The sequence below is a fragment of the Moschus berezovskii genome, chromosome 1, assembly GCF_049115385.1.
Source record: "Moschus berezovskii isolate FMDL1 chromosome 1, NW_MosBer_1.0, whole genome shotgun sequence".
Lineage (NCBI taxonomy): Eukaryota > Metazoa > Chordata > Mammalia > Artiodactyla > Moschidae > Moschus > Moschus berezovskii.
Window position 1 is genome coordinate 158,563,326 of NC_142460.1, and position 26,672 is coordinate 158,589,997.

The 26,672-nt window shown below is 55.1% G+C and overlaps 1 protein-coding gene and 1 long non-coding RNA gene across 5 annotated transcripts; one reads left to right on the top strand and one right to left on the bottom strand.

Annotated features, from left to right (window-relative positions):
* Positions 1-310: 310 nt before the first annotated feature.
* Positions 311-1,596, bottom strand: LOC129547654 (uncharacterized). Its single transcript, XR_008684113.2, has 3 exons — positions 1,374-1,596; positions 1,064-1,164; positions 311-736 (listed from the first exon to the last, which is right to left on the bottom strand). It is a non-coding gene; the product is annotated as an uncharacterized LOC129547654 (long non-coding RNA).
* A 101-nt stretch (positions 1,597-1,697) lies between these two features.
* On the top strand, positions 1,698-19,753 carry AMOTL2 (angiomotin like 2). 4 transcript variants are annotated; one of them, XM_055413369.2, is made up of 10 exons: positions 1,698-1,915; positions 4,838-5,620; positions 8,248-8,536; positions 9,596-9,740; positions 10,114-10,206; positions 13,910-14,205; positions 14,943-15,250; positions 16,445-16,662; positions 17,176-17,337; positions 18,042-19,753. In XM_055413369.2, exons 2-10 carry the CDS (start codon positions 4,884-4,886, stop codon positions 18,098-18,100), a joined length of 2,307 nt encoding a protein of 768 aa, XP_055269344.2. In that variant the 5' UTR covers positions 1,698-1,915; positions 4,838-4,883; the 3' UTR covers positions 18,101-19,753. The 4 variants fall into 4 exon arrangements, with proteins under 4 accessions (XP_055269344.2, XP_055269361.2, XP_055269357.2 ...); XM_055413386.2 differs by having other exon boundaries at positions 17,179-17,337; XM_055413382.2 differs by lacking the exon at positions 1,698-1,915 and adding an exon at positions 2,391-2,495.
* The last annotated feature ends 6,919 nt before the right edge of the window (positions 19,754-26,672 follow it).

Genomic DNA, 26,672 nt, shown 5'->3' on the forward strand with positions numbered 1-26,672 from the left:
TATTGCTCATCATCTGAGCCTTCAGCAAGTCATAATCTTTTTGCAACAGCAATACCAAAAATCACACATTACCATAACAAACATAATAAAAGTTGAACTATTGCTGGAATTACCCACAGACACACAATGTGAGCAAATGCTGCTAGGAAAAATGGTACAATGAAAGGTTACCACAAACCTTCAATTTGTGAAAAATGCAGAATCTGTGAAGTGCAATAAAGCACAGCACACTAAAACAAGGTACTCTTGTGTTTCAGATACAATGTTTGGCTTCCAAGTAAATCACACACACATACACACATTTGGGGGGAGAGTTTTATTAAAAATTAACAATGTCCCTGGATAGTAAATAGCTCTTTGAACTTATCAAGTTTTCTTGTCCCAATCCCCTCCAGCGGATCTGGCAATTGCAAACTCCACAGTGAGGGGAAGTAGAGAGGACCGGGCTGGGGTGAAAGTCAGCCTTGATTCTCAGGTCGGACAGGGCCCTGGGCTTTACACATAGAGGTGCGGAGAGACCGAGTGTGGTCAGGGCCCAGGAATGGCACACGGAGTTGGGGAAGTGCCTGCAGGTGGGGAGGGTCTGGCAGAGCAGGCTTTCTGAAGAAGGGGTTTCCACCAGAGCAGATGAACCAGCCTAGTGCCAAAGGCTGGGGAGGAAGGGTCGGAGGACAGAATTCCATCCAGAGGAGGAAGAGCAAGAGCATCAACAGCGGACCTAAGAGAGGGCCCCTGGCTGACAGGGGTGTGGAGGGAAATGAAGAAATCAAAAAAGAGAAGGAGCAGACGGAGAGAGGCGAGCTCCCAGAGTCTGCCCCGTCCACCCAAGTAACTTGGATTCTGGTGGCCACGGAAAAATTTTGGTTACCTGGCTTCATCACTTACTCTCTGTGTGACCTTGGCAAGCTAATTAATCTCTCTGAGCCTTGGTTTCCTCATTTATAAGACAGGGATGATAAAACAAAATCCCTGGGAGGATGACTGGAAGGGCTGGCGGGATGACCAGGCGGTAAGCGGGTGCTGGCACACCCTGCGCTCTCCGCAAAGGGGTGCCCCTTACTACCTCCTTTGGGAAGAGCTGGACAGATCGCCTGGCGGCGGGTGATTCAGCTGGTAAAGTGGGTCAAATTAGCCGGAAGATTTTTCATCCCAGATTCACACTTCCTGTGGAGACAGATCCGAAAAGGGCTGGCGAAGGTGTTTGTAAACAATAAAAGTGCAATTCAAAGGCTGCCGCCGGCGACAACCAGCGAGGCTCCCGGCTGGAAGCAAGAGTCATCTCTTCGCTTGGGGCACGGTCTGAATCGGGCAGATATGGACATCTTTCCAGTCTTCCCTCCCTGTACAACGCACACACACTAAGCCCCTCTCACCCCCAACCACGTCCAGCAGCAACACCCAGGGTCTCTCTCGAGGGCAGGCCATGCACATTCTCGGTGTCGTCCAGCCGATGGAGCTGGAGGAGTGAGAGGAAGGCCGGGTACGGGGCTGAGGGCGGTAAGGGGACTAGATGGATTCCAGCAGCTCCTAAGGAGAGCGGGGGTCGCTGGCCGGGGAGGGGCGCAGAGAGTCCAGGAGGCAGGGGCGGCCGGTCAACAGCGCCGCCTTCCCGGAGGAAGGCGGGGGCGGGGAGGAGGGCGCTGGAGGAGGCGGAGAGCTGAGGAGGGCGGCGCGCTACGAGGTTATTTGTGGTTCTCTTTGATCCCGAGGGGGAACCTGAAACTCTCGCATTCCTGGCATAGCAGCCGCCTCCGGCGCGAGCCGACCCTGGGGCTGCGCGCTGGGGCTGAGCCGCCAGAGCGTCGGCGCCTCCGCCGAGAGCACACCTCCGCCGCCGAGCCGAGCCGGGCCGGGCCGGGCAGGGCCGTCGGATTTGACCGCTCGGAGCACCCGCGGGCCGCTCGGAGCACCCGCGGTAAGAAAGGCCTCTCGGCGCTTCGGGGAGCGCGCGGGGCCGCAGAGACGCGCTCCAGCCCGGCCTTTTCCGGGAGAGGGCGCAGAAGCCGAGCGGACCCTGAGGGGCAAGGGCAGCTCCGTCGGGGGGCGCCTCGCAGGTCCCCTGGGAGCTCTCGCAGGCGGCGCGGGTCCGCTGGGGCTGAAGGACGGGACAGCCCGTGGGCAGATAGGAGTGGATGTCTGCGAGCGCGGATCTGGAAGGGAGGCGCCGCTTGGAGCTCAAGCTGCAGCGCCCGGGGGCTAATTTGGTTCGGGGGGGGGGGGTGGGCAGCGGTTACAGGTGTCTTTCCTCCCTAACTAGCCCAAGAATTCCTCTTTGTCTTCCTTGGAAAATCCTCTCCGGAGCCACGGTCTGGCTCTCACTTAGAAAGAATGCTGCCTGCAGTCCAGCCCGGTGACGTCAGCGCTGGGGCATTTGGAAAACAAAGAGGGCTCGGGAGGGAGGGGGAGGCGGATCCTTGACGCTTAAAGACCTCTCCGGACCACGGCTACCGTCGTCCGGCGGCTCCAGGCGCTGCGGCGGCCGCGGGGTGCTCGTGGTGAGCCAGGAGTCCGGGTAGGGCGGGATCCCTGGCTGGGGTGCTACCTGGCTTAGAGACCCTCGCTTTGGTTCCTTGGGCCAGAGTGAGCCAAGGTAAAGGCCGGAGTTGTGTGGTTGCTTAGAAGCGGGTGTTTCAGAGAGCCCCGCGCGCTAGCGCAGCAGGGGTGCACGATCCGGGTCGGGGGCGCGGATTTTAGTAACAGTTTAGCTGTGTGCATCTGAGAGATTTGACTGAGACAAACGAGGGGTGTAAGGCGCGGGAAGTGTTCCCTGCTCCCAGGCACACTGTTGGGGGAGGAGGAGGGCTGGAATCTGTCCGGAAAACTGCATTCCCCGGTCCTTCTCGGCTGGAGTCAGCCCAGACAGTGTTTAACTTAGGAAATGCCCCGTGGAGGAAACGCTAGGGCGAACTGATTGCTGTTTGTTTTGCCTCGGGTGACTTTAGAATCTTGCATCTTCTCTGTGTATGTGTGTGTCCTGTGTATGTGTGTGCCCCCTGTGTGTTGGGGGGGGGAATGATGGGGTCCCTGGAAGTCTGAACACAGAGATATCCTCCAGACCCACCTCCCTCTCCCCACTTCTGGCCAGCTGGGAGGAGGGAGTGGGTTGGGAATGGCTGCTCTGCCAGCCAGCCAAGCCCTAACTGGCGCAGGGCACTGGGGCTAGCTTTGTGGCGGAGGAGGGGCCACACGCCTCCCACTGTCCTCCTGTATACACAGGACCCGTGGAGGTGTGGGTTTTGTTTGGTCTTCCCTGAATCCCAGTTTGGAGGTTTGTGTTGGAGAAGGCTGTGGAAAGGAAGCCAGGTGAGGCCGGCAGCCTTCCAGGCCTTGAGCCACTGGGAGCGCAGGCTCAGAAGGGAACACCTTCCTCAGGAGTCGGTCTCCCTGCAGTTTAGGCACAGAGTCACCAGCCCCGGGTGCCTGCAGCCAAGAGCCTCCCGCTTGGTCCCGCACTCCTTCTGTCAGCTCAAGCAGTCTTACCCATGTCGAGATGCTGAGTGTCCATCCCCTCGTGCCTAGAGGACCATCAGGCACTTCCAAGGAGCAAGTGTGTGTGTGGCTGGGGTGGTAATCATAAAGTCAGAGACATCGTGCCACCCTTTCTTCTTCCTGGAGCACATGTGCACAGTGTGTGACTGGCCCACAAGCCTTGACGGGTGGCACCTTTTTGCCTCCTCTGCACAACCGCTCCTAGTGCAGTCTCTCTCATCTTTCATCCCTTATCCACCAATCCAGATGCATTTTCTCCTTCCTGTTCACCTTGCAGAGTGACTGCCAAGGTCATCCCACGACAGAGAGGGCTCAGCAGGGTAAAGGGTGGTGAGTTAGCTGTGCCAAGGCCATGGCTCAGGCATGCTTCATGATGTGGGGGCTGTTTGCCTAGCGCTTCTACCCGGCTGGCGCGTGCATGCATGTATGCTCAGTTGTGTCCAATTGTTTGCAACCCTGTGGACTGTAGCCCACCAGGCTCCTCTGACCCTGGGATTTTCCAGGCAAGAATACTGGAGTGGGTTGCCATTTCCTACTCCAGGGAATCTTCCTAACCCAGGGATCCATCCCACGTCTCTTGTGTCTCCTGCATTAGCAGGCAGATTCTTTACCACCTCTACTGGGTGGGACTCATGCTTTATCACCTTTGATAAAGTAGAGGTGGTGCAGTGGTAAAAAATCTGCCTGATAATGCAGGAGACACAAGAGCTTAGTGTTTAAAGCTGAACTAGGCCTGCCCTGGTGGCTCAGAGGTTAAAGCGTCTGCCTCCAATGCTGGAGACCCAGGTTCGATCCCTGGGTCGGGAAGATGCCCTGGAGAAGGAAACGGTAACCCACTCCAGTATTCTTGCCTGGAGAATCCCATGGACGGAGAAGCCTGGTAGGGTACAGTCCACGGGGTCGCATAGAGTTGGACACGACTGAGCGACGGAACGGAACGGAACAGGCCTGCCCTGGACTTTCTCATCATTCTCTCTGATGGGAAGCTGACTGTAGAAGCCTGAGGTTCCTGGTGTCTAGGTTCCTAGTATCTTTCTCTAGGCACAGTAAGTCTCCATGAATATGATTGTAATGGCAGTCCTTTGCCAAGAATTTACAGCTCACTGGGAGCTCAATAGCCATTGCCTCTTAATTCTCAACTCCACGAAGCTAGCATTATTTCCATATTTCCGATGGAGAAACTGAGGCTCAGAAGTTAGGTGACTTGCCTTAATCAGTAGGTGGCAGCATTAGCAGTCTGACAGACACGTGTGCCCCTCCGTCGCCTTGCCCTTAACCAGACAGTGATGGGAAGTCCCCGCCTTTCCCAGGCACTCCCACTGAGTGCTCTTCTTTTTCTCCTCCGCAGGTGCCACTGGCCTTTGTCCAGGCGGGTGTGCGCAAGCCCAGGGAGCATGAGGACGCTGGAAGATTCCTCAGGTACGGTCCTGCACCGTCTCATCCAGGAGCAGCTGCGCTATGGCAACCTGACTGAGACCCGCACGCTGCTGGCCATCCAGCAACAGGCCCTGCGCGGTGGGGCCGGGGCTGGGGGCACAGGAAGCCCCCAGGCCCCCCTGGAGATCGTGGCACCAGAGGACAGTCAGGTGCTGCAGCAGGCCACGAGGCAGGAACCCCAGGGCCAGGAGCACCAGGGCACCGAGGCCCACCTGGCAGAGAACGGCCTCTACCACCTGTGCCCACAGCCTGGCAAGGGCGAGGAGCTGCCCACCTATGAGGAGGCCAAAGCCCACTCACAGTACTATGCCTCCCAGCAGGCGGGGCCCTGGCCACACGTGGGGGACCGGGATCCCCGCGGGCCCCCGGGAGGCAGCCGGAGGCAGGATGAAGCCCTGCGCGAGCTGAGGCACGGGCACGTGCGCTCCCTGAGCGAGCGCCTCCTGCAGCTGTCCCTGGAGAGGAACGGGGCCCGCACCCCCAGCCACATGAGTGCCTCTCACAGCTTCCCCCAGCTGGCCCGCAACCAGCAGGGCCCCCCGGCCAGGGGCGCCCCCACTGCCGAGGGCCCGGAGCCGCGAGGACCTCCACCTCAGTACCCACACGTCATGCTAGCTCACGAGACCACCTCTGCCGTCACTGACCCACGGTACCGTGCCCGTGGCAGTCCACACTTCCAGCATGCGGAAGTCAGGTAACTGCCCACCTTGGTCTTCAGGCTCTTGGCTTCCTTCCAGTGTAGTTTTCCCAGGGTGTAGAGCCTCCAGGAGGCTGGTGAGCTCCAGAGGAAGGCCAGTGATACCCTCTCCCTTCCAAGATAGGAGCTAATGCTGGAAGGAAAGAGGGATTTAGCCAGGGTCACATGAGACCTTAGCAGCATCCCTTGCTTTAATTTGCAGACAGACACCATTGCCTAATTGGCTGTAGCCTTCAAGTAACTGGGCTTCCCTGGTGGCTCAGAGGTTAAAGCATCTGCCTTAGGGTTCTCAGAGGCTGTCAATTAGAGCAGGGTGCTAAAGGTTAGATTTCAGAAAGAACTTGCAAGGACTAGAGTTGGGAATCTTTCCCAAGTTAAGTGGGAAGACGGTGAGAACTCCTCTGGAGGCTTCTAAAAACAGAAGAAGTCTTTTCTTCTTTGCTGTCCATGATTTTTGGGAGGCATTCCTAAGTGGAGGCAAGGAAGAAAGGACCAGATGGCCTCTGTAGAGACCTCTCCTCTCCTACACAGGGGTGGGAGCTGCCCTGGCACTGCCATTCATTTCCGTTCATGTTCTTCTGTGTGGTCCATGGGGCAGGAGCCTGGAAGAAGGTTCTTGTTCCAGGTGAGCCCCTTTATGTAGAGGCTCCAGAGTAGCTGCGGTGGGGAATTCAGCTTTTAATTCTGAGAGTGAAGGGAAGCCTTTAGAGGATGTGATTTGGTGTCCCTTTTCAAAAAGTTTCCTCTGTTGCTTGTAGAGAATAGATTCTAGGGGCATGAATGGAAGCAGGGATACTCAGCGGGTGCAGGAAGCCCAGAGAGTTTTCAGAAATCAGGTTCCTAGAAATGAGGCTCTTGTTTGGCCCAGGACCTTCTCCTAAGAAGCTGGCACACGCCCTTTTCACATGCCCTTAATTCCCCCCACCCCACACACAGGGGTCCAGGAACCCCAGTAGAGGCCTGCTGAGTACTCAGTCACCTGCTTTCCCACCATGCAACCTTTCCCAGGAAAGATGCCTTTCTCTGCTCTCGAGAAATGAGTGATGTGATGGCTCTGGAATGGAGGCACCAGAGGACCGAGCCTGTGGGGTTTTGCCAGCCTCAAGGTCCCTCTGCCTTATCTCCCTTCTCAGGACTTGGTCCTGGAAGAGTTTCAGAAGCTGAGTCGTGGTTTCTTCTTTGGACCACGCTTATTGAGCCCTGTCAGGAAAAGATAATGTCGTGGAAAGGAAGTCAACTGTTTGCAGAACAAAAAATGTGGGGGGGTGGGGAGCAAGTGTGAAGGAAAGGAGGCTCTATTCTTTCTGAGAGCCCAGTCATCCCCAAAGAATGCCATTTGTGTCTGCCTGGCCTGCAAGTTGGAGGAAGCAACCCCAAGGTGCCACATTTAGCAGCACAGGGAGAGTTTGCATATTCCAGTGGGGTACCCTCTCAGCTCTCACTGGAAGCTCTACCTTGGGCAGGAAAAGAAATACATCTGCCAGCCTCTCCTTCAGCTAATCTGGTGAAGATTGTTTGCTGGGAACTGGCGGTGGGACTTAGCCTTAGGTCTAAGAAGAGCAGGGGAGCTGGAGTCTGGAGGGGGAAGGATGAGGGGAGGGATAGGGGAAGGGCAGGCATGGGTTCTGAGGCTATGGATTCGTCTGGGGCTTCTGGGACTTGGGAAAGCTCCTGGCGAAACTGAGATAGTCTAATTCTCTTACATCTGGAGCCACAGGGCCCCAGAAAAGCTGTGTAACCCCACATGCTCCTTCCCTTGACATGGGACCTTAAGGATGAAGACCTTGACATGGGACCCCAGTACCAGAGGCCAGGTGAACACTGTCCCTGACCTCAGGCAATTGTAATAGTTCACAGGTGGCCCCTTCACCCTGGATAATCCACTGTTTGGGTCACATTTACTCTTTGAGCAGAGAGTAGGCTGTGGTCTCCACTGGAAGAGACAGAGGGTGGGCTGCCACTGTGGAGACGCCCGCTGCAGGCCCAGCACTCCGCCAGGCAGATGTGGCCCTGACAACCTGCCTGAGGCTATAGACTCTCACCCTCCCGACTGAGCATGGTCCCATGCACCATGGACTCAAACACTGGAGCCAGAATTTGAATGCCTGATCTGTCAGACTCTGGAGCCCAGACTCAGCCTGACGTCTGTCTCACCACTCTAACCTTAGCCACAGTCTTCTAAAAATGTTTCTTCAAGGGGTGACGGGACTCAAAATAGGAGGGAGAAAAGCGAGTGTGCCGCGTGGGCAGGTGTGCGTGGAGGGCCTGATACCAGCACTGGGAACAGACACAGGGTAGCTGCTGGGGCCCCGGGGCCTGGAAGGTTGTGAGTTCAATCATGATGAGTGTGACCTCCAGAATCAAAAAAGAGCTGCCCTTGGCTGAGACTATTCAGGCTGATCCCCAAGGCCTGGACCATAGGAGGCTGGGCATGGAATAAGTGTGCTGATGGTAATGCCCTGCAGCCCTGCTTCCCTGGCCCTTGAGGGTCTTGGGGACATCACGTGGAAAGGCCTTCCCCAGCAGTTACTGCCTAATGCTGCAGGAAAGCTGTCTGCTCGGGAGGGCTGGGGCAATTGTGTGTGGCTCCGTGGTCTCTGAGGACCATCTCTTCTGTTCCCCAGGATCCTGCAGGCCCAGGTGCCCCCTGTGTTCCTCCCGCAGCAGCAGCAGCAGCAGTACCAATACTTGCAGCAGCCTCAGGAGCGCCACCCGTCCCCACACCTGGCCACCCTCAGCCCTCCTGGGGTGGAGGGCCCGGCAAGCACCCAGGCCTCTTTGGCCACCTCGGGCAGCGCCCACATGGCCCAGATGGAGACCCTGCTGAGGGAGAACGCCAGGCTGCAGAGGGACAATGAGAGATTGCAGAGAGAGCTGGAGAGCACGGCAGAGAAGGCTGGCCGCATTGAGAAGGTAGGCCCTGCTGAGGCCTCAGAGAAGCAGCGGGGGCAAGAAGGGAACCCCAATAGAGCTGACCAGGGAGGGGGCTGTCAGAAGGGAGGCAGAGGAGTCTGAAAGCTGGTCTGGCTGGGCTCCTCAGCTGCCCCTCGGGCCCCCCACCCCATCCCTCCTGCACCCCTCCCTGGCTGACTCCAGACAGCTGGGGAGCAGCCGGCAGAGCAGGCCCAGAGCACGAGCAGTTGCTGCCCAGTGGTGGTTAGAAAGAACCCATTCACCGACTCCCTTATGGTCGCACCCTTTCTGCACACGCCCCCTCCTGTGGACACCTCCCACAGAGAGCCCTTTGTATCCCCCACACAACAGCAAGTCTGTTCCAGGCCAGCCTTGCTCACAGAGAAAGCCCCTCCTCTTGGCAAAAAATGAGCGACTTATTGGAATCACGGGCCAGCTAGGAGCACGTGCAGATCCTGCCAGTTGCCAAGTAGGTGGGGCATCTGGGGCCAGGCTGGCCCTGTGGGGTGATGGCTGGAAAGGCACATACTCCAGGCAGCTCAGGCTGGATCCGGTGCTCCCTTCTTATGAGGGGTCACCAGCTGTGCACTCAGCAGGTAGCCTTAGGCTTTCTGTGACTGTCCCGTGATCTCCAAGATAGGTCCACTCGCCAGACCACGGTTGGAGCCTCAGTGCCTGATCCTGGTCCACTGTGCTCAAATTTCTCACTAGAAGCCAAACAAAAGGAAAATGCTTCTTTCTGGACACTAGGCACCAGGATGCTGCCCTTGGTCACTCTGGAGGCAGCCCCTTCCAGAGAACATGGACTTGTGTTCACTCAGGATCTTGGGACAGTTGAAGGGACCCTGGCTTGCCTGTTCCAGCAAGCCCTCTCTGGAGGCTACAGGCTGCAGCCTGTCCCATTCAGGCTAGATGGGTTTTCTGCTGTGGCTTTGTATCTTCTCTCACCCTTTCTGATGGAGAGTCAGCAATCAACCCTGGCCTAAGGAGGGGACCTTGATGCCACTGCCACCCTGGGAGCTCTTCCCTTCCTTCAGCTCTGCTTTCTGCCTCCTGCAGCTGGAGAGTGAAATCCAGCGGCTCTCCGAGGCCCACGAGAGCCTGACGAGGGCCTCTTCCAAGCGAGAGGCCCTGGAGAAGACCATGCGGAACAAGATGGACAGTGAGATGAGGCGGCTGCAGGACTTCAACCGGGATCTTAGAGGTGAGGACCGCTCACGCAGGTGGAGGGGCAGGGAACACCTCTGGACTGCTTGATTCCACTGTTCTAGGACATCATTCAGAATCTCTTGCCTCTGCAAAAATAGTACAAATCAACTCAAAGGGGACTAGACTGAGATTCCTTGGGGGCCACCTTAATAGAGAGATGCTTGTCTCTGTGTTCTAGACCTTGGGACCCCTCCTGGAGCTCTCACCCATGTGGCCCAGGGCGACCCGGGGCTTCCCTATGAGCCCACCCCCAGCTTGGAGAACGCAGCCTGACAGATAGTTCCCTGGTAGTGGTGGGCACCTCGGCAGGCAGCTTCACCTGTACTCAAACCTTTCTCCTTAAAACGTGTTTTCTTCATTTGAAACAGAAAGATTAGAATCTGCAAACCGCCGCCTGGCAAGCAAGACGCAGGAGGCCCAGGCAGGCAGTCAGGACATGGTGGCCAAGCTGCTGGCTCAGAGTAAGTAGGGGGCCCACTCAGGAGCCCAAACAGAGGTGTGGCTGGTGGAACTAGGAGAGCTCCTCTTGAGGAAGGGTTGGCCTCCCCTGCCAAAGCAGGGGTTGGAGTGTGGGTTTACTGAATGCCCACTATGCACCCATCACTGGACTGGACTCAGGGGGTGGGGGAGGGGGGGCAGCCTCCCAAAGGGAGCAGGATCTGGTTCCCTGTGTACTGGGGAGATCAGTGGGTAGAGGGACAGCTGGGGAGGTGTGCTGACCGTCAGTTCGGTGTCCTTTAGAAGCACTTGAGGGGAGCCGAGCACTCTGGAAACAAGTGGGATGAGAGAGCAGGAAGAGCCTGAGTCTCCTGGGGGGTGGACATGTGGAAAGCTGGGGAGCATGGTGAGGCTGGGCCATAACAAGTGAAAAATGGAGCTTCACGAACAGGGAAGCCTAAAGAAGGAGGTCAGGAGGATCCCCTAAAAAGGATAGTCAAAGGCTTCTTGAAGAGTGGATGAGTTCATTGTTGACTGGTCCATGCAGTCGCTCATTTGTTCCTAGCACAGCTGTGCTGAGCCCCTGGCAGGTGTGCAGCAGAGTGGGAACAAGTCAGGAAGGTGCCAGGACAAGGTCAAGACAGGTGGGGAGCTTGAGGAAGGAGCAGGGTCTTCCCACCATGGATTCCAGGGAACAAGCATGGTCTGGCCCTGGAGGCCAGTAATGGGGCGAGGGTCGGTCCCCAGGACCCTGAGAGAGAGGTTTTGTGGGGTGGCAGGTGAAGCAGCAGCAGGATAGCTCCAGTGGAGGTGGAAGCAGTTTGAAGGAAAGGGGGACAAAGGAAGCCACCAACTCAATAGTAGGAAGAAGCTGTAGCCGTCAGAGAGGCGGTTATGATAAGCTCCTCCTGTATGCTCTTACTGCCTGCTATAGTGATGTTTGAGTGTTTGCAAAGGAGTGCGCTGGGGTGGCTGGTGTCTGGGCAAGGGTGCCTTCGAGGAAGGAGGAACCCATCCAAAAGCTTACTGAGCTTAAGCTAGATGGCTGGGGGATCTGGAAGCAGAGAGGCAGCTTGAAGACTGAGTTCTGGCTAGCAGCACCTACCTCCTCGAGCAAGGCTCAGGCCTGGACAGGGTGGCCCCCAATGGGGATGGGGGAGTGCAACACTGCAGGGCTGAGGGTTGAGGGTGGGCAGGAGGTAGGAGATGACTGCAGGTCTCTGGGAAGGAGGGGATGGTGGTAAGGGCTGGGGAGTGGGGATAGCCCTGGGGGGAGCGGGAGTCTCATCATTGCGTCGGGAGAGGATGGGTTGCTGGAAAGGGGCAGAATGGGGCCAGGCTTTGCCAAAGAAAGGAAGTCACGGGCGGGTTCCTGGGAGCAGGCAGGGGAGGGGCCCGGGGCTGGCCAGCCTGGAGGCGTTTCCGCTCCCTGGGGAGTGAGGCTGTTCTTGGCTCCCGACTGGAGCCATTAATCTCGGAGCGGCGGGTGACCTGGATGCCGGGCATTCCTGAGCCGGGGCGTTCCGCTGCGCGCGCCTCCCCCTCCCCCCGCACTCCTGCCTGCGCCCCGCCCGCCACGCTGCGGGAGGAGGGACAGTGGGACAAAGGGACTGGGACTTGCTGGTGGGGCCTCGCTTTCCCCATGGAAGGCCTCCTGCTCCCTCCACTGCTCCCCAGCCCATGGTCCCCCTCTGTGTCTCCCAAATCTGCTCCCACCCCAGCCTGGAGGCGGCGGCACCCTCCCCCCAGAGTTTTATCCTGGTGGCTGGGGATGGCCAAGGTCTCAAGCCTCTGAGTTCTCCCAGGGCCTTCAAAGTCAAAGTGTTAAGTTACTCAGTCGCTTATGACTCTTTGTGATCCCATAGACTGTAGTCGGCCAGGCTCCTCTGTCCATGGGATTTCTCAGGCAAGAATAATGGACTGGGTTGCCATTCCCTTCTCCAGGGGACCTTCCTGACCCAGGGATCGAACCTGAGTCTCCTGCATTTTGGCTGATTCTTTACTGTCCGAACCACCAGGGAAGCCACTAGGGCGTTAGAGGTGTGCAAGGCAGCAGGAACCTTCTGGAAGCCAAAGGCTGGGTCCTTGGTACCCTCCCCGAGGGCTGAGGAAAGCCACACTACCCTTGCTTGCTCCTTACATCCAGGAGCAAGAATCCTCAGGAAACCAGAATCCTCAGGGAAAATGTCTGTAGTTGATCTCACCTTTTTTCCAGAGTCAGCGCTAGTAGGAAAGTGTGGCCCCTATCACCGGTGCCATCTGCTTTCCTACTAGGCAAGTAGGACAGACTCCCATCTCTGTTCAGGCCCTGCCCACCCTGGGCATCTGGCCGTGAGTCCTGAGGCCTGGTTCTCCCAGCCCAGTCCCTCTTGGACAGTTTCTTCTCACCCGAACCCCAGATTCTGAGGCTGTAAGATGGGACCATCTAAGACTGGGATGAGCTGCCAGCCTCCAGCTAACTCTATAAGCTGTCCATCTCTATGAAGCCTCCCAGGACAGGGCTATTGTCTCTGGGTCCAAAGTCCCAGTCAGCACTCCTGCCTGCCCCCTCCATCCCATTCAGGTGTCAGGCCAGCTCAGGATGAGAGGCCCAGTGTTAGTGAGTTTCACCAGCATTTCCCTTCACCCCAAAGAATGAGGTGGGCCTGGGCCCAGCCTTCAAAAATTCAGAGTGAACCAGAGGTGACCTGGGTGGCCTGTGTCCTCCTTCTCTGCCCCAGGGCCCTGTGTAATTCTCTTCTGTTCCAGAGTCTATACTGTCCTATCTGATAGGTATTTAGCCACACGTGGCCCAAAGATTAAAATTACTTAAATAAAATGAAAAATTTGACTCCTCCCTGGCACTAGCCACATTGCAAGTGCTCACTGACATATGCCTAGTGGCTGCTGCCCTGCTTGGCACAGTGTTGAGCAAGTCCATTACAGCAGAAAATCCCACTGTGCTGTGACACTGCTGCTCTAGAGATGGTGTCTTTGAGTCCATCAGGCAGGCCCCAGACTGGTCCCCCTCTGCCTTCCAGCAAGGCAGGCAGCCTGCACACTAGGAGTGAGGGTGGGGGTGCCTGGTTTCACAGAATAAGCTCTGAGGCCTCTGAGTACGAGGGCCTCATGCCGTAGCCAAGCAGCCTGGTTCTTCAGAGGCAGGCTAACTTTGATCCCCACCTGGTAGCACCATTCACCTCCTATGTTTCCTCCTCTTTAAGGTGGGGATCACAGATCCCAGACTGTCATTGGAGGCTTCAGGGGAATAAGATGTGTAAATGCCTGACTCCTGGGGCAGCACACGGTGGTTCTTCCACTTTAATGATGACCACATGACAGTTTACCTGAGCCTCTGTTTTATCTGGAGATGGGCATCGCGGTTCCTGCCGGCCCAGTCTCTAGTATCACCATGAGGCTGGAGGGAATTTGTGAATGTGTTTTGGAGATGGTGACACCCAGCGTAGGTGGACAGGGCTCTCTCCTGGCAAGGCCGTGTCCCAGCAGAGGAGCAGTGTGGCCCAGTCATCACTGCAAGGGCCCTGGCCTGACATTACCATTTGCTCAGGGCTTAACCTGAACTTCAGTTTCCCGGCCCATACAGCGGGGTTACTAACTCTTGTGTTACTGAGAAGATGCAGTCACGCTTGAGCAGCGGTCAGCACTGAGCGTGGCACATGGTGGGTGCTCTGTGGGGCAGCGAGGGAGCTGCCGTGCCTGACCGGGCCCCTCCCTCTCTCTCTGAAGGCTACGAGCAGCAGCAGGAGCAGGAGAAGCTGGAGCGGGAGATGGCACTGCTGCGCGGAGCCATCGAGGACCAGCGGCGGCGGGCCGAGCTGCTGGAGCAGGCCCTGAGCAACGCACAGGGCCGTGCGGCAAGAGCTGAGGAGGAGCTACGGAAGAAGCAGGCCTACGTGGAGAAGGTGGAGCGGCTCCAGCAGGCCCTGGGGCAGCTGCAGGCTGCCTGCGAGAAGCGTGAGCAGCTGGAGCTACGTCTGCGGACGCGCCTGGAGCAGGAACTCAAGGCCCTTCGTGCACAGCAGGTGAGCTGGGAAGACCCCAGGAGCCCCTGTTGAGATCCAGGCCGAGCCCTCTTGGAAAGTTAGGACCACCTGGGCCAGCCTTGTGGAAGTCCCCTCCCGGCCCATCGGTCTCAGCAGAGGCCTTGCCCCTTGGCCATGTGCCGACCCCAGGGACTCGAGCCTTGGGCCTCTATCCTCAGCAGCAGCCAGGACTGGCACCCTTGGTCTCTGGAGAAAGTCTCTCAGGAGCTGTGATGGAGGGGACTAGCCAGTTCTTATGTGTCTCCCCGAGATCGGGGGTGGGGAAGATAGTCACCCAGATCCTGGACCTTTATCCTCACTTTGGTCTGTGTAAATAGCTCTCGTGTTTACAGACCAGATGGAGTTCTGTCTCCACTCCTAACCTCACCCTTTCCACAGAGGTAGGGTGACCTGAGCTCCTGGATTGCCAGGGTCTGTCCTAGTTTACACCAGTTGTCCCGTGTCATTAAGTCACCCCTTCCCCGTTTGGAGGACAACACATACGGTCACTATGCCAAAGCAAACCCAATCTCCTCTGCACCCTTGGCCGCAGGATTTGGGGCAAGGGTGTGGGGACCTGTGGCTCCCCTTTGTCTCCGGCTGGAAGCAGGCTGTGCAGAGTGGCGTGGTGCCAGCTGACCAATCACTGGCCTCAGTGAGATTCCTCACGTGGCAGTGAGGACCTGCAGCCAACACCCCACCCTCCACCCCTGACCACGGTACCCCTCTCTCTACAGAGACAGGCAGGCACCCCCGGAGGTGGCAGTGGCAGTGGTGGGACTCCGGAGCTCAGTGCACTGCGGCTGTCGGAGCAGTTGCGGGAGAAGGAGGAGCAGGTGCTGGCGCTGGAAGCTGACATGACGAAGTGGGAACAGAAGTACTTGGAGGAACGTGCCATGAGGCAGTTCGCCATGGATGCGGCCGCCACGGCCGCTGCCCAGCGCGACACCACTCTCATCCGGCACTCGCCCCAGCCCTCGCCCAGCAGCAGCTTCAATGAGGGCCTGCTCACCGGTGGCCACAGGCATCAGGAGATGGAAAGCAGGTTGGACACTGCAGGCCGGGTACCTGGGGCAGGGGGTAGGGGTAGGGTGGGATTTGTCCAGCCCTTCCTTGGTTCTTAGGTCTTCCCTGGTGTCTCAGATGGTTAAGAGTCTGCCTGCCGTGCAGGAGACTGGGGTTCAGTCCCTGGGTTGGGAAGATCCCCTGGAGAAAGAAGAAAATGGCAACCTACTCCGGTATTCTGGCCTAGAGAATTCCATGGACAGGAGCCTGGCGGGCTACAGTCCTTGGGGTCGCAGAGTTGGACATGACTGAGCAACTTCATTTCTTTTCTTTGCCTGGTCTTTAGTCCATGATAATCCATGATAAACACCCCTCACTGTGCCCAGTCTAACAATCCCTCCTACTTCTGAGCTGACCCCCTGCTTTTGGCACAGCTGGCATTACAGGCTATTCTTTCTCAGAGGTGCCAACTGAGTTGTTGGTCTGCCCAGGAGACTCCACTCTTGGATGACACCCAAGGCTCCAGGCCTCTACCTGCTCCCCCACTCCCACCATGTAAATCAGAGAATTAGACTTTCCTACCCTACCTGCCTGGTGGCTCAGAGGTTAAAGCGTCTGCCGCCAATGCGGGAGACCCGGGTTCGATCCCTGGGTCGGGAAGATCCCCTGGAGAAGGAAACGGTAACCCACTCCGGTATTCTTGCCTGGAGAAGCCTGGTAGGCTACAGTCCACGGGGTCGCAAAGAGTCGGACACGACTGAGCGACGGAACGGAACGGAACCCTACCTGCCGGGTACCACCCCAGAACGAATGTGGCCTAGGCCCCTGGCCTCTGGTATTTTCTCTCCAGAGACAACTCAGGCCCCACAAGATTTCCATTTGACCTCTTCCTGGCTCAAAAACACAAGCAATTGACTTAGCTCCCTTGATCAACAGCCCTGGGGATGGCCCAGGACAGGGTTTGTGCCACTACCATCATCAGATGAACCCAGAACCAACCCCTGGGTTTGCCAGTGTGGGAATGGCCTAGCCTCTCATGCACTGGTAGTTTTCAAAGTATCCTGTTGCAGAGCTCTGATGGCACTTCTGAAGGCCCCATCCTGGCCCCTGCTGCAAGGCCAGGAGAACCCAGCCCGGCTTTAAGGAAGGCTTTCCCTACAACTTCGAGGCGGGGAGGGCGGAGGCCACAGGATCTGTGGGTCTGAAGATGTAAACATGGCCTCTCACCCCTCAGGTTAAAGGTGCTCCATGCTCAGATCCTGGAGAAGGATGCTGTGATCAAGGTCCTTCAGCAGCGCTCCAGGAAAGACCCTGGCAAGGTCACCCCGGGCTCCCTGAGGCCTGCCAAGTCAGTGCCGTCTATCTTTGTGGCTGCAGCAGCGGGGACCCAGGGCTGGCAAGGACACTCCTCCGGCGAGCGGCAGGTGGATGCCTCTGCCCAACTGGCTGCAGGTGAGAGGAGGTGGGTGGGCAGCAGAGGCTAGGTTGTTCTCAGGCCTTTCCTTCCAGAACTGAAGCTCAGAGGAGCTAGGCATCCCAACTCCTCACCCAGGGGAGCCAGCTTACACTCTGGCTCCAGTGACCTTGCGGCCGGCAGCTGTCCCCTGGTGTGACAAGGCAGGCTGTAGCCCCCGTCTCTGAAAATTCCACTACCCAGGCCCCAGCCACTTACCATCAAAGTTAAAATAAGCTTCCCCTGCCAGAGGTACCTTCTGGGCCAACACTTCAGACGCGACAGAAATCCAGGAATTCTTACTTTTTTAAGATTTAATCTACAACCTTTGAAGAAGGCTTCTTCTACTCCAAGCTTTTGCAACCCAATCCTATTTGGAAACAGGAGTGTAATCAAAGTTCTTGCAAATCAAGAGCAACTAGCATCCCCAGGAGGTGTGGTTAAGTTAGGGTATTCTTCATGGGGGCTACATATTGTGGACAGAGCAGTAACTGAAACTCCTGCCTTCCTAGCAGACAGAGCCCCGCTGGAGGAGCCTGGGGCTGTGGCTCCCCTCGCAGCTCACGCCAAACATGGGAGCAGGGATGGGAGCACCCAGACTGATGGCCCCCTGGACAGCCTGGAGCCTGACAACCTTTTGGGGTGCAGCAGTGGCCAGAGAACAGCCTCACTGGGTAAGTCTCCCCCAACTTTTGTGAGGGGCTGAGGGCACCCTGGGGTGTGAGTCCCACCCCCACTCATTGCCCACACTCCTCGGGGAGCCCTGCACAGGGAGGGTGAGCAGGATGTGGGACCCACCTCAGTACAGGGGAGAGAGCTGGTTGGATATAGGAATAGGGGATCTGAAAACCCTAATTACAAACAGATCTACCTAGGAGGCCCTTTATCTCCTCTTCAGAAGTCTTCCTTGCATCTTTTATGGCCAATCTGAACATCTAAAATCGTAGAGCTGGCACTCCCAAGTTAGAAGGCTTTGTTTTAAAAGAGTCCAGGAAGGAGAAATTTGAGAAGATGCCATTGAACGTGTTTGCTCTCTTTCACATTAGCCTTTGCATAGTTGCCTGTGCCTCACCGGCTCAGAAAACCACAGGCATGAAAAGAATGTGGCAGCCTCTCTCCCTCAGGGCTCTCCACCCTCCCTCCAAGCCCTCCAACCAGTTCCTAGTTATAAACATTTGCATCTTCCACTCTGGAGGCTGGTGGTCCTGATGGAGAGCTGGAAGGGAACAGAACTCTGTGATTGGTTGGCCAAGTTATGGGCCTGGGCAGCTGAGGTGGGAACAGTTGGTGAAGATCGAGCCTATCTTTCAAGTGTTACCAGATTTAAGAGTAGTCTTGTAACCCTCATTGGTTTGTGCCTGTGCTCTTATCTCTCCAGATTCGGTTGCTACATCCAGAGTCCAGGACTTTTCCGACATGGTGGAGATACTGATCTGAAGGAGGTGGTGCCTTGGGGACTCTAAACCATATCCTGCTGCCCTCTGCCACACGGCCATTCCAGCAGGATGCTGCATGGCAGAGGGGCGCTGTGAGCACCCGTCCCCTCAAAAGACCCTGTTCCTTAGCCCCATGCTCCTCCTGGGCCCATGCACCGTGAGGACCGGACCTTTTCCTGGCTTGCTGCAAGGGTAGCAATTGAAAGCTCAGAAGGGAGTAGCGCACCCACACTGGGCACTTAGGCAGGGAGAGGATGTGTTGATTTGGGGGCTGATTTCCAAGGATGGCTGCCCATGGACTCCAGGTGTACTGGTTTAATAGGCCTGGCTCAGTGTGGTCCCTCCAGCTCCATCTGCTCCTCAGCTGCTCACTGCCTCCCGGGCACCACCCGGACTTGAATCTTGGCGGCCTGTTGAGTGTGTTAGTCCCGCAGAGGCCACAGCGTCACCCGCACTGTGGAGAAGACTGGGATGTGTCATGCAGTTTGTACATAATTCCCTTTCTTGTGAAACAGAAGATTGAAGTGGGCTGCTTCAGATTCGCCCCCTCATTCCATGCTCCCAGCCCGGCTGCCTCGGTTCCTCCCAGTTATCTCCCCTTCTCAAGTCCTTGGTCCATGGATTTTGTTACTGCTTGATCCACGGGACATTGGCTGCTTATTCCCCATCTTGAGCCCTGTTTGAAATGCCCAAGGGACCTCACCACCACCAGCCTCTTGAAATGGCTCCGCAGCTCCTGTCCCTGGGACATTTTGTCAGTTTGGTTATGTACCCTGAGCTACATGAAGTCCACACAGATCTGCCATGGTGGGCTTCCCTGCACCAGTTCTCTGAAAGGAAACTGGAGAGATGGCCTTGTTCTCATCAGAGTCTTTGTTCCCCCTGGAGGCATTGGGAGAGGGAGCTATGCTGGTGAAAACTAGTCCATGAGCTGTAAGACATGACTCAGATGGTCCTCGGAATGGAGCCCCTGTCACAGCATGGCGCCCTGAGGCTGGCTCCTCAAGCCGCCAGCAAGCAGCACCCTGAAACAGGGCCAGCACTTGGGAACTGGAGTGAAGTATCCGATGGCAGCCTGCCAGTAGCAGTGACTTTTACTTCTGGTCTTAAGGAGTCTCCCAACTCAGCCCCATGAGTGACTGGTGGGTTTTAGTGGTTTGTCTCGGCTGTTTTTAGTTCTCCTTGAGTCTTTGTTTTTGTTTTTCTTTTACTGTTTTTAGGTTTTCGTATGTGTTATTTTATTCCTATGGTTCCTCAAGTTTTCTTTTTAAACATTCGCATTTGCTGGACAATTGCATATTTTTTTAAATCCCCCTACCCCTCTGTAAAACTGAAAAATGCATTTGGTTCATGTGCATTGTTTACAAAACAAAAAGAAAAAAAGAGAGAAAAAGGCAAAAAAATATTGTGAAAGAAAAAAAAAACAACTTAATATATTTTGGATTAATATTTGGTATTTCTTTTTAAAGTATTTTTTTGTGCTGTGAACATTTTCTGCCAAAGACCATGATGTGTGTCTGTATGTTTAAGTTATCGTGAATATTTAAAATGTAAACATGGCTGTTTTGTTATGCCACCCTGTACCAGGATTGCTGCTGCATTCCACTGGGTATAACAGTATTTTAATAAAAAAATGTTTTTTTAATTAAAAGCACTGTGTTTGTACAAGTGAGAGACTGCACTGAGGGGTCAAGGAGAGAGGGAAGGGACTTCGGGAGGGGGCCTCCCATGTCATAGTCCCCGACCACTCTCAACACCGAGCTGCACCCCCACAGGTCTGCCCTGTGCTTCTGGGTGCCTTGGTCCTTAAACACTGACCAGAGTATGTCCACAGCCACCAGCTCAGTAACTGCTGTCTCTCATAGGAGAGGAGTGAAGGGTGCTAGTTTCCATTTTCTGATAGTGGGAAATCTTTGGACAAGGCAGGTCCCTCCTTAATTGCAAAGCTTGGAGGATACACAGTGTAATCTCTTTGAGGATCCAAAATGCCTGTGAATTTTGTGAGGCTGCCTGAAGTGGAAGGTTGGAATGAGGAAGTGGTTGGCTTTCCACTTTCCAGAGAACATTTTTCTCAATCTGGGAGGGCCCGGCAGAGGGGCAGCCTCCTCAGGTAGAGTTGTCCTAAACAGCTTTGGCCTCATGCTGTGGTTACTCCACAGTAGGCCAAGGTGTCCGAAGGTGGCTTTATCCTTCCCTCCCCGCCCCCAGCACAGAGTCCTTGTCTGGGACCATTAGAGGGACAGGGTTCTTTGCTATGTGTACACTGGCAGAGGGTCTTCATGTGCATGACATAGTTTTGGGCACTGCCTCCTTCCCAAGCTGTGGCATCACCACTCCTGCCCCAGGCCCAGCAAAGCACAAAAGAAAACCATCCACAAAAGAAAACCATCCTTGTATCAGAAATAAAGCCCCTGCCTCTGTGGGCCAGTTGACACACTAAGGTTCCCCACCAGGTTGTGGGCAGCCAGACAGACCAGTGATGGGAACAGTCACCCCCATGGCCATGAGTGAAGTATTTTCAGGGTAGATGTAGGGACTCAGCAGCCATGTTGGTTTTGTTTTTTTTTTAATTGGAGGATAATTGCTTTCCAATGTTGTGCTAGTTTCTGCCATACAACATGAATCAGCTGTCAGTTCAGTTCAGTTCAGTTGCTCAGTTGTCTCCAACTCTTTGCGACCCCATGGACTGCAGCACGCCAGGCTTACCTGTCCGTCACCAACTCCTGGAGCTTGCTCAAACTCATGTCTGTTGACTTGGTGATGCCATCCAACCATCTCATCCTCTGTCATCCCCTTCTCCTGCCTTCAATCTTTCCCAGCATAGGGTCTTTTCCAATGACTAGTTCTTCGCATCAGGTGGCCAAAGTATTGGAGCTTCAGCTTCAGCATCAGTCCTTCCAATGAATATTTAGGACTGACTTCCTTTATGATTGACTGGTTTGATCTCCTTGCTGTCCAAGGGACTCTCAAGAATCTTCTGCACCACAGTTCAAAAAGCATCAATTCTTAGGCACTCAGCTTTCTTTATCATCCAACTTTCACATCCATACATGACTATTGGAAAAAGTTTTGACTAGATAGACCTTTGTTGACAAAGTAATGTCTCTGATTTTTAATATGCTGTCTAGGTTTGTCATAGCTTTTCTTCCAAGGAGCAAGTGTCTTTTAATTTCATGGCTGAAGTGACCATCTGCAGTGATTTTGGAGCCCAAGAAAATTAAAGTCTCTCACTGTTTCCATTGTTTCCCATCTATTTGCCATGAAGTGATGGGACTGGATGCCATGATCTTAGTTTTCTGAACGTTGAGTTCTAAGCCAGCTCTTTCACTCTCCTCTTTCACTTTCATCAAGAGGCTCTTCAGTTCCTCTTCACTTTCTATCGTAAGGGTGGTGTCATCTGCATATCTGAGGTCATTAATATTTCTCTTGGCAATCTTGATTCCACCTTGTGTTTCATCCAGCCCGGCATTTCACATGATGTACTCTGTACATAAGCATGAATCAGCTATATATATACATATATCCTCTCCCAGCCCCCCAACCCCACCCCTCTATGTCATCACAGACTACCAAGTTAAGCTCCCTGTGCTATACAGCAGCTTTCCACTAGCTATCTATTTTACACATGGTAATGTATATATGGGGGCTTCCCAGATGGCACAGTGGTAAAAAAAAAGTCCACCTGCCAATGCAGGAGACACAAGAGATACAAGTTCAATCCCTGGGTTGGGAAGATCCCCTGGAGAAGGGCATGGCAACCCACTCCAATATTTTTGCCTGGAAAAGTCCACGGCCAGAGGAGACTGGCAAGCTACAGTCCATGGCGTTGCAGAGCTGGACATGACTGAGCGAACCCTATTCTCTCAATTCATCCCACCCTCTCCCGCCACTGTGTCCATGTCTGTTCTTTACGTCTGCATCTCTCTTCCTGCCCTCAGCATTCATGTTGATGAGTATCTGAGGCAGGATCCTAGAGACTGACCTCCTGAGCCGGCCTTACCTGCCAAAAAGAGATGGAACCAAACAGATAGAGGAATTTGGGACATTCAAGGACTTTTTAGCAACTTTGCTGATAGCATGACCCAACACAAGGCACCCCATGTCCATGCTTCCACTCCAGCCCCCACAGGCCACCTCCCACCAGGCAGGCAGTACAGATGCCCATCTCTCCCTAGATTAGGATTTGCTGTGTGAAGTGTGAGTAGGTTGCCCTCCTCAGATGCAGGCCTGGTCCTTGGAGGTGGCCTGAAGAGCAGAGCTGCTGCTCCCATCGGCTTCTCCTGGCCACACCATCCCACAGAAACATTTGCTAAGGTGTCTCCAGACAAAACAGCAGCACCTGTGGCAGCGCGTTCCAAAGAACAGCCTGGCAACAAGGTCCACCTCCACCTGCCCCCAAAGAGCCCTGGAGGGCAGCTCAGACCCAGTGCAGTAAGGCCTGATGAGGGCACCATCCCATCCCCAGCACCTTGGTCAGGGGCTTGCAAAGCATCTTTAGGGCCTTTTATAAGAATTCAGTCCATCAAGAGTCACTTTAGTTTTTCCTCTGCATAGACCAGGCGGTCGAAGAAACCAGTGTTCCTGGCATACGTACGTGTGTGTGTATGCGTCTATACATGTAAGTGCCTGAGTCTGTCCCACAGAGAAAGACGAGAAGGACAGCTATTTCTGGCTGGTGTCCTTCCTGGGTCACCACAGTGTCCAGTGACAGGGTCACAATTGGGTGTAAAGAGCCATGTCTTCTCAAGCAAGGGGTTGGGTCAACTTCTCACTGCCATTTAAAATACAGGCCTAGAGATTTCCCTGATGGTCCAGTCGCTAGGGCTCCAAGCTCCCAATACAGGGGACCTGGGTTTGACCCCTGGACAGGAAACTAGATCCCACCTGCTTCAACAAAGATCAAAGACCCCGCATGCTGCAACTAAGACTCAGAACAGCCAAATAAAGTTAAAAAAAAAAAAAAAAGAGGAAAGAAAGGCAGCCTGGCAAAGCTGTGGAGCAGGTGAGCCACAGGCTGGTGTGGGTGGGGGGAAGGGCGGCTGGCCCTGGGGAGGGGAGTGTCTGCCCACGTGCCTGGGCACTGGTGAGAAGGGGGCCTGGGCCATGATGAGACCAGTCCCTGAGTCCCACTGGTATCTCTGCTTAGCCCTTAGAGCCCCAGTTCCTCTCTGAGGGACAGCTCTGCTCTGCCCGCCCAGCCCCCACCCAGCTCCTTGGCCCACAGGGCTGGGAATCAGGAGGGGCCCCCACCACCCAGAGGGCCGGAAGGCTGCCTGTGGGTGGGTGCTATCCCAACCCTCTCCTTTCTCTCACCTCTGAGTTAATGGTTAACTCTTCCCCGTCCCCAGCAGTGTCGGCAGCAGGCTCAGAGGGCTTGGTAAATATGCCAAGATGGGGGCAGCAAAAGGGGACCCAGGAGCCCAGAAGTGGCTGAAGCCCCTCCACCAGCCCCAGGGACCCAAGCCGGACAGGAACCTTGTCTGCGGTACCAGCATCTTGTCCCCCAGCTCAGTGAGGACCCAGCTAGGATGTCACAGCCCCTGAACACTTGTCCTTGTGTGAGATGCTTCAAGAAGCAGCCCAGAAGCCCCGGCACCAAGCTGTGCCCTCTAGAGCCAAGCCATCAGGAAAGCGCCACAGCCACTGAGCTCTCAGTATTCTTTGTTATTATTAATATGAAGATATAATTCACATGCCATAAAACCCACCCTTTCAAAGCATACAGTTCAGGGTATTTTATATCACAGCATCTGTTTGAAACCAGCAGTCAGCCATGGGTCAACACCAAATGCCCCACCAGTGGACCATATGGATGCAAAGAGAAGCGTTATTTCATCTGGTGCATTCACACTTGTCGGCTCCTTCTTCTCAGGATGACACTTTGATCTTTCTATAGCTGACAATCTCCTTCCACTGGGCTGGCCCAGAGATTCCAACACACCCGCCCTCGCTACAAAGAGGACACTGCCTGCTCTGAGCTGGAGCCCTCCGCCATCTGACACCCAGGCTGCAGGACAGACCTCCTGGCCTGAGATTTGGGCAGAAGACCCATGAGCCCGAGCCCCCAGGCACCCATTGTCTGCTCAAGGTTCTCCAGAGTCAAGGAGCACTGGCAGAAGTGGGTCCAGTTTTGTGGGACCTGAAGTTTATATAATTGAGGGAGATCCTCTTTAGGAAGAAGAATGAAAAATGGCAAAGACAAAGAGGTCTAGAGTCTCGGAAGGGGCTTGTTCAAGTGAGCGCCTCAAGGCACAGGCTTCATTAACTTCCCAATCAATCTGCATCTGAGTATCCTCAAAGAAATAGTGCTCTGGGAGATGTGTGTTTCAATTTGGGCTCCTCCTTCTCCTCCCTGATGAAGCTTGGAGCTGGGGATCAATGAAGCTGCAGTTATTCCAACCCCAGGGCACAAGGAATGGCTGCTTCTGGGTCCCCTCTCTTACCCCATCCCTCCCGCTGGGGCAAAGATGCCCACAACCAAGGGGCCTGGAGTCTGGTGGGGAGATGTCACCACAGCTCCTGTACAATAGGGCTGACCAGTGTGCAGAAGACCAGACCATAGCTGGTCCATGTCCACCCGCTGCCCTCACCCACTAAGCAGAGCTCTAGCCCCCTGCCAGTGTTGGTGCAGCTACGGGGTGGGGGTGGGGACACATGGACCTCTGAGAGTTGGCTGGAGAGCCACGAGACTCGGTGCAGGGCCTGACTATCGGCTTTCGATTCTAAGCTGGCCAAAAGTCACGAGCTGTCCTCAGATAAACGCCTCTTGTGAGTCCAAAGGCTCCTACCTGGGGCCACATTCCAGGTGTGGTTAGGCAACAATGGACAGTTCCCTGCCTCAATGTGGCTTCTTTCCCAGCTCCAGTAGGCCCTGCCCCATCCCTCCTCTGCATGCTTTTCTTGCTCGACACAATGTTCTGTGGAAATCCTCACAGCTTGTTGCATCAGTGGCAAAAACACCAAAATTGCAACCATGGGGTGACTTAACTGCACAAGCCACAGTTGAGGTTCACTGTGAAAACTACAACAACCTTCTCTAAAATAAAAATAGTCCTCCTTCCCAGAGAATCTTCTCTAAGGCTTGGGTTCTCTGCCTCAGCAAAACTGACTTTTCTTTAACCTATTTCACTGTCAGTGACCCGGCCATCCCCTCATTTGTTCATTCATTCGTGTTACAGATGTTTACTGAGTGCCCTTCTTGTTCCCAGCACTGGGGTGGGCACTGGGGTTCCAGGGGTGAATAAGGCAAATTGTGTGTCCAAACATCCTTGTGTTCCCAGCACCTCTTTTACCATTATATCCCATCCTAAGCTGAGCACAGAGGCGGTCAAAGATGCTGACTAAACGAGAACTGCTCCCGTCTACTTTCCTGGCTCTGGATTCCCCCACTTTCCCGTGCACACCCAGCCACACAAACAACGGATCTGTAGTTTCGAGGGCACTGTGGTCTCTCTCACCAGCGAGCCTTGGCCCACCCTATTCCTTTTCTCTGGAATGCTTTTCTCATTTCCTTTCTCTTCTCTCGGACTGTTTAGCTCAAAAGTCATCCTTCAAAACCAAGCTTGAGCATCACTTACTCCCCCTCCACAGCATCCTGTGTGTTTCCCAGGACAAGGAAAGGGAAGAGAGTGAAACCTGCAGACTGTGGGACCCTTGTTAGCAGACATTAGTCTGTGGCTCTGCTGGTCAAGAGGGAGCAGGTAAGAAGGTTTAACTGACGTTTTTAACTACACAGAGGTTCCTCCTGTTCCCATGCTGAGGTCACAAGTGGCCCTGAACACTGTCTGGACATCCCTAGGATGTTTTGGCCAGAGGGCCCACCCTCCCCTCTTCCTGGGCCAGACCCGCCACCATTCTGATGAGATTGGGTGTGTTCAGGGAAGTATGACTGTAGACAGTCACCCCCCTGCCCCTACCCACCACCACCATTCTGGAGCTAGAGGAGGACCAAAAAGATTCCGTGGGTGGAGTCTCGGGGTCAGAGAAGGAGAGGTTGAGCCTGAGGGCTCTGGCCAAGGTGGAGGGGAGTAGCTATGCAGGCAGCTATGGGTGTGTGAGCCCAGAACCAGCCCTGCAGGATGGCTGGCCCATGAGGCAGGCCCAGGCACTGCAGGCCACGAGCCCAGCCGTGGGAATAGCTGGTAGAACCAAACCTCGCCCACCTCCAAAAGAACTGCTCCTGCCTGGCCTTGCCAGCCCCAGGCTTCTTCTGGGTAAGGGCAGGGTGGAAATCTTCTGATCAGGATGGCAGCTCTCAGCCATGCCCTGTGATACTGAAGTCCCAAGAAAATTCACAAGAGATAAGACCATAGCCCTGTGCTCATGGCCAGCAGCCAGGGATGGGGCTCAGGGAGCATTTGCTGCCCTCCCGCCTGTATCCAGCTGATGATGCTTCATCGACTCATTCCACCTTTGCCACATTCACTTATTCAACACATAACCATTAAGCCCCCACTATGTGCCAGACACTATTCTAGGTCCTGGGAGAACGTGGGGAAGAAAGCAGACCAAGCACCTGCCCATGGAGCTCGCGTTGAAGCAGCGATAGGCTGAGAAGAAGACAAACAGAAAAT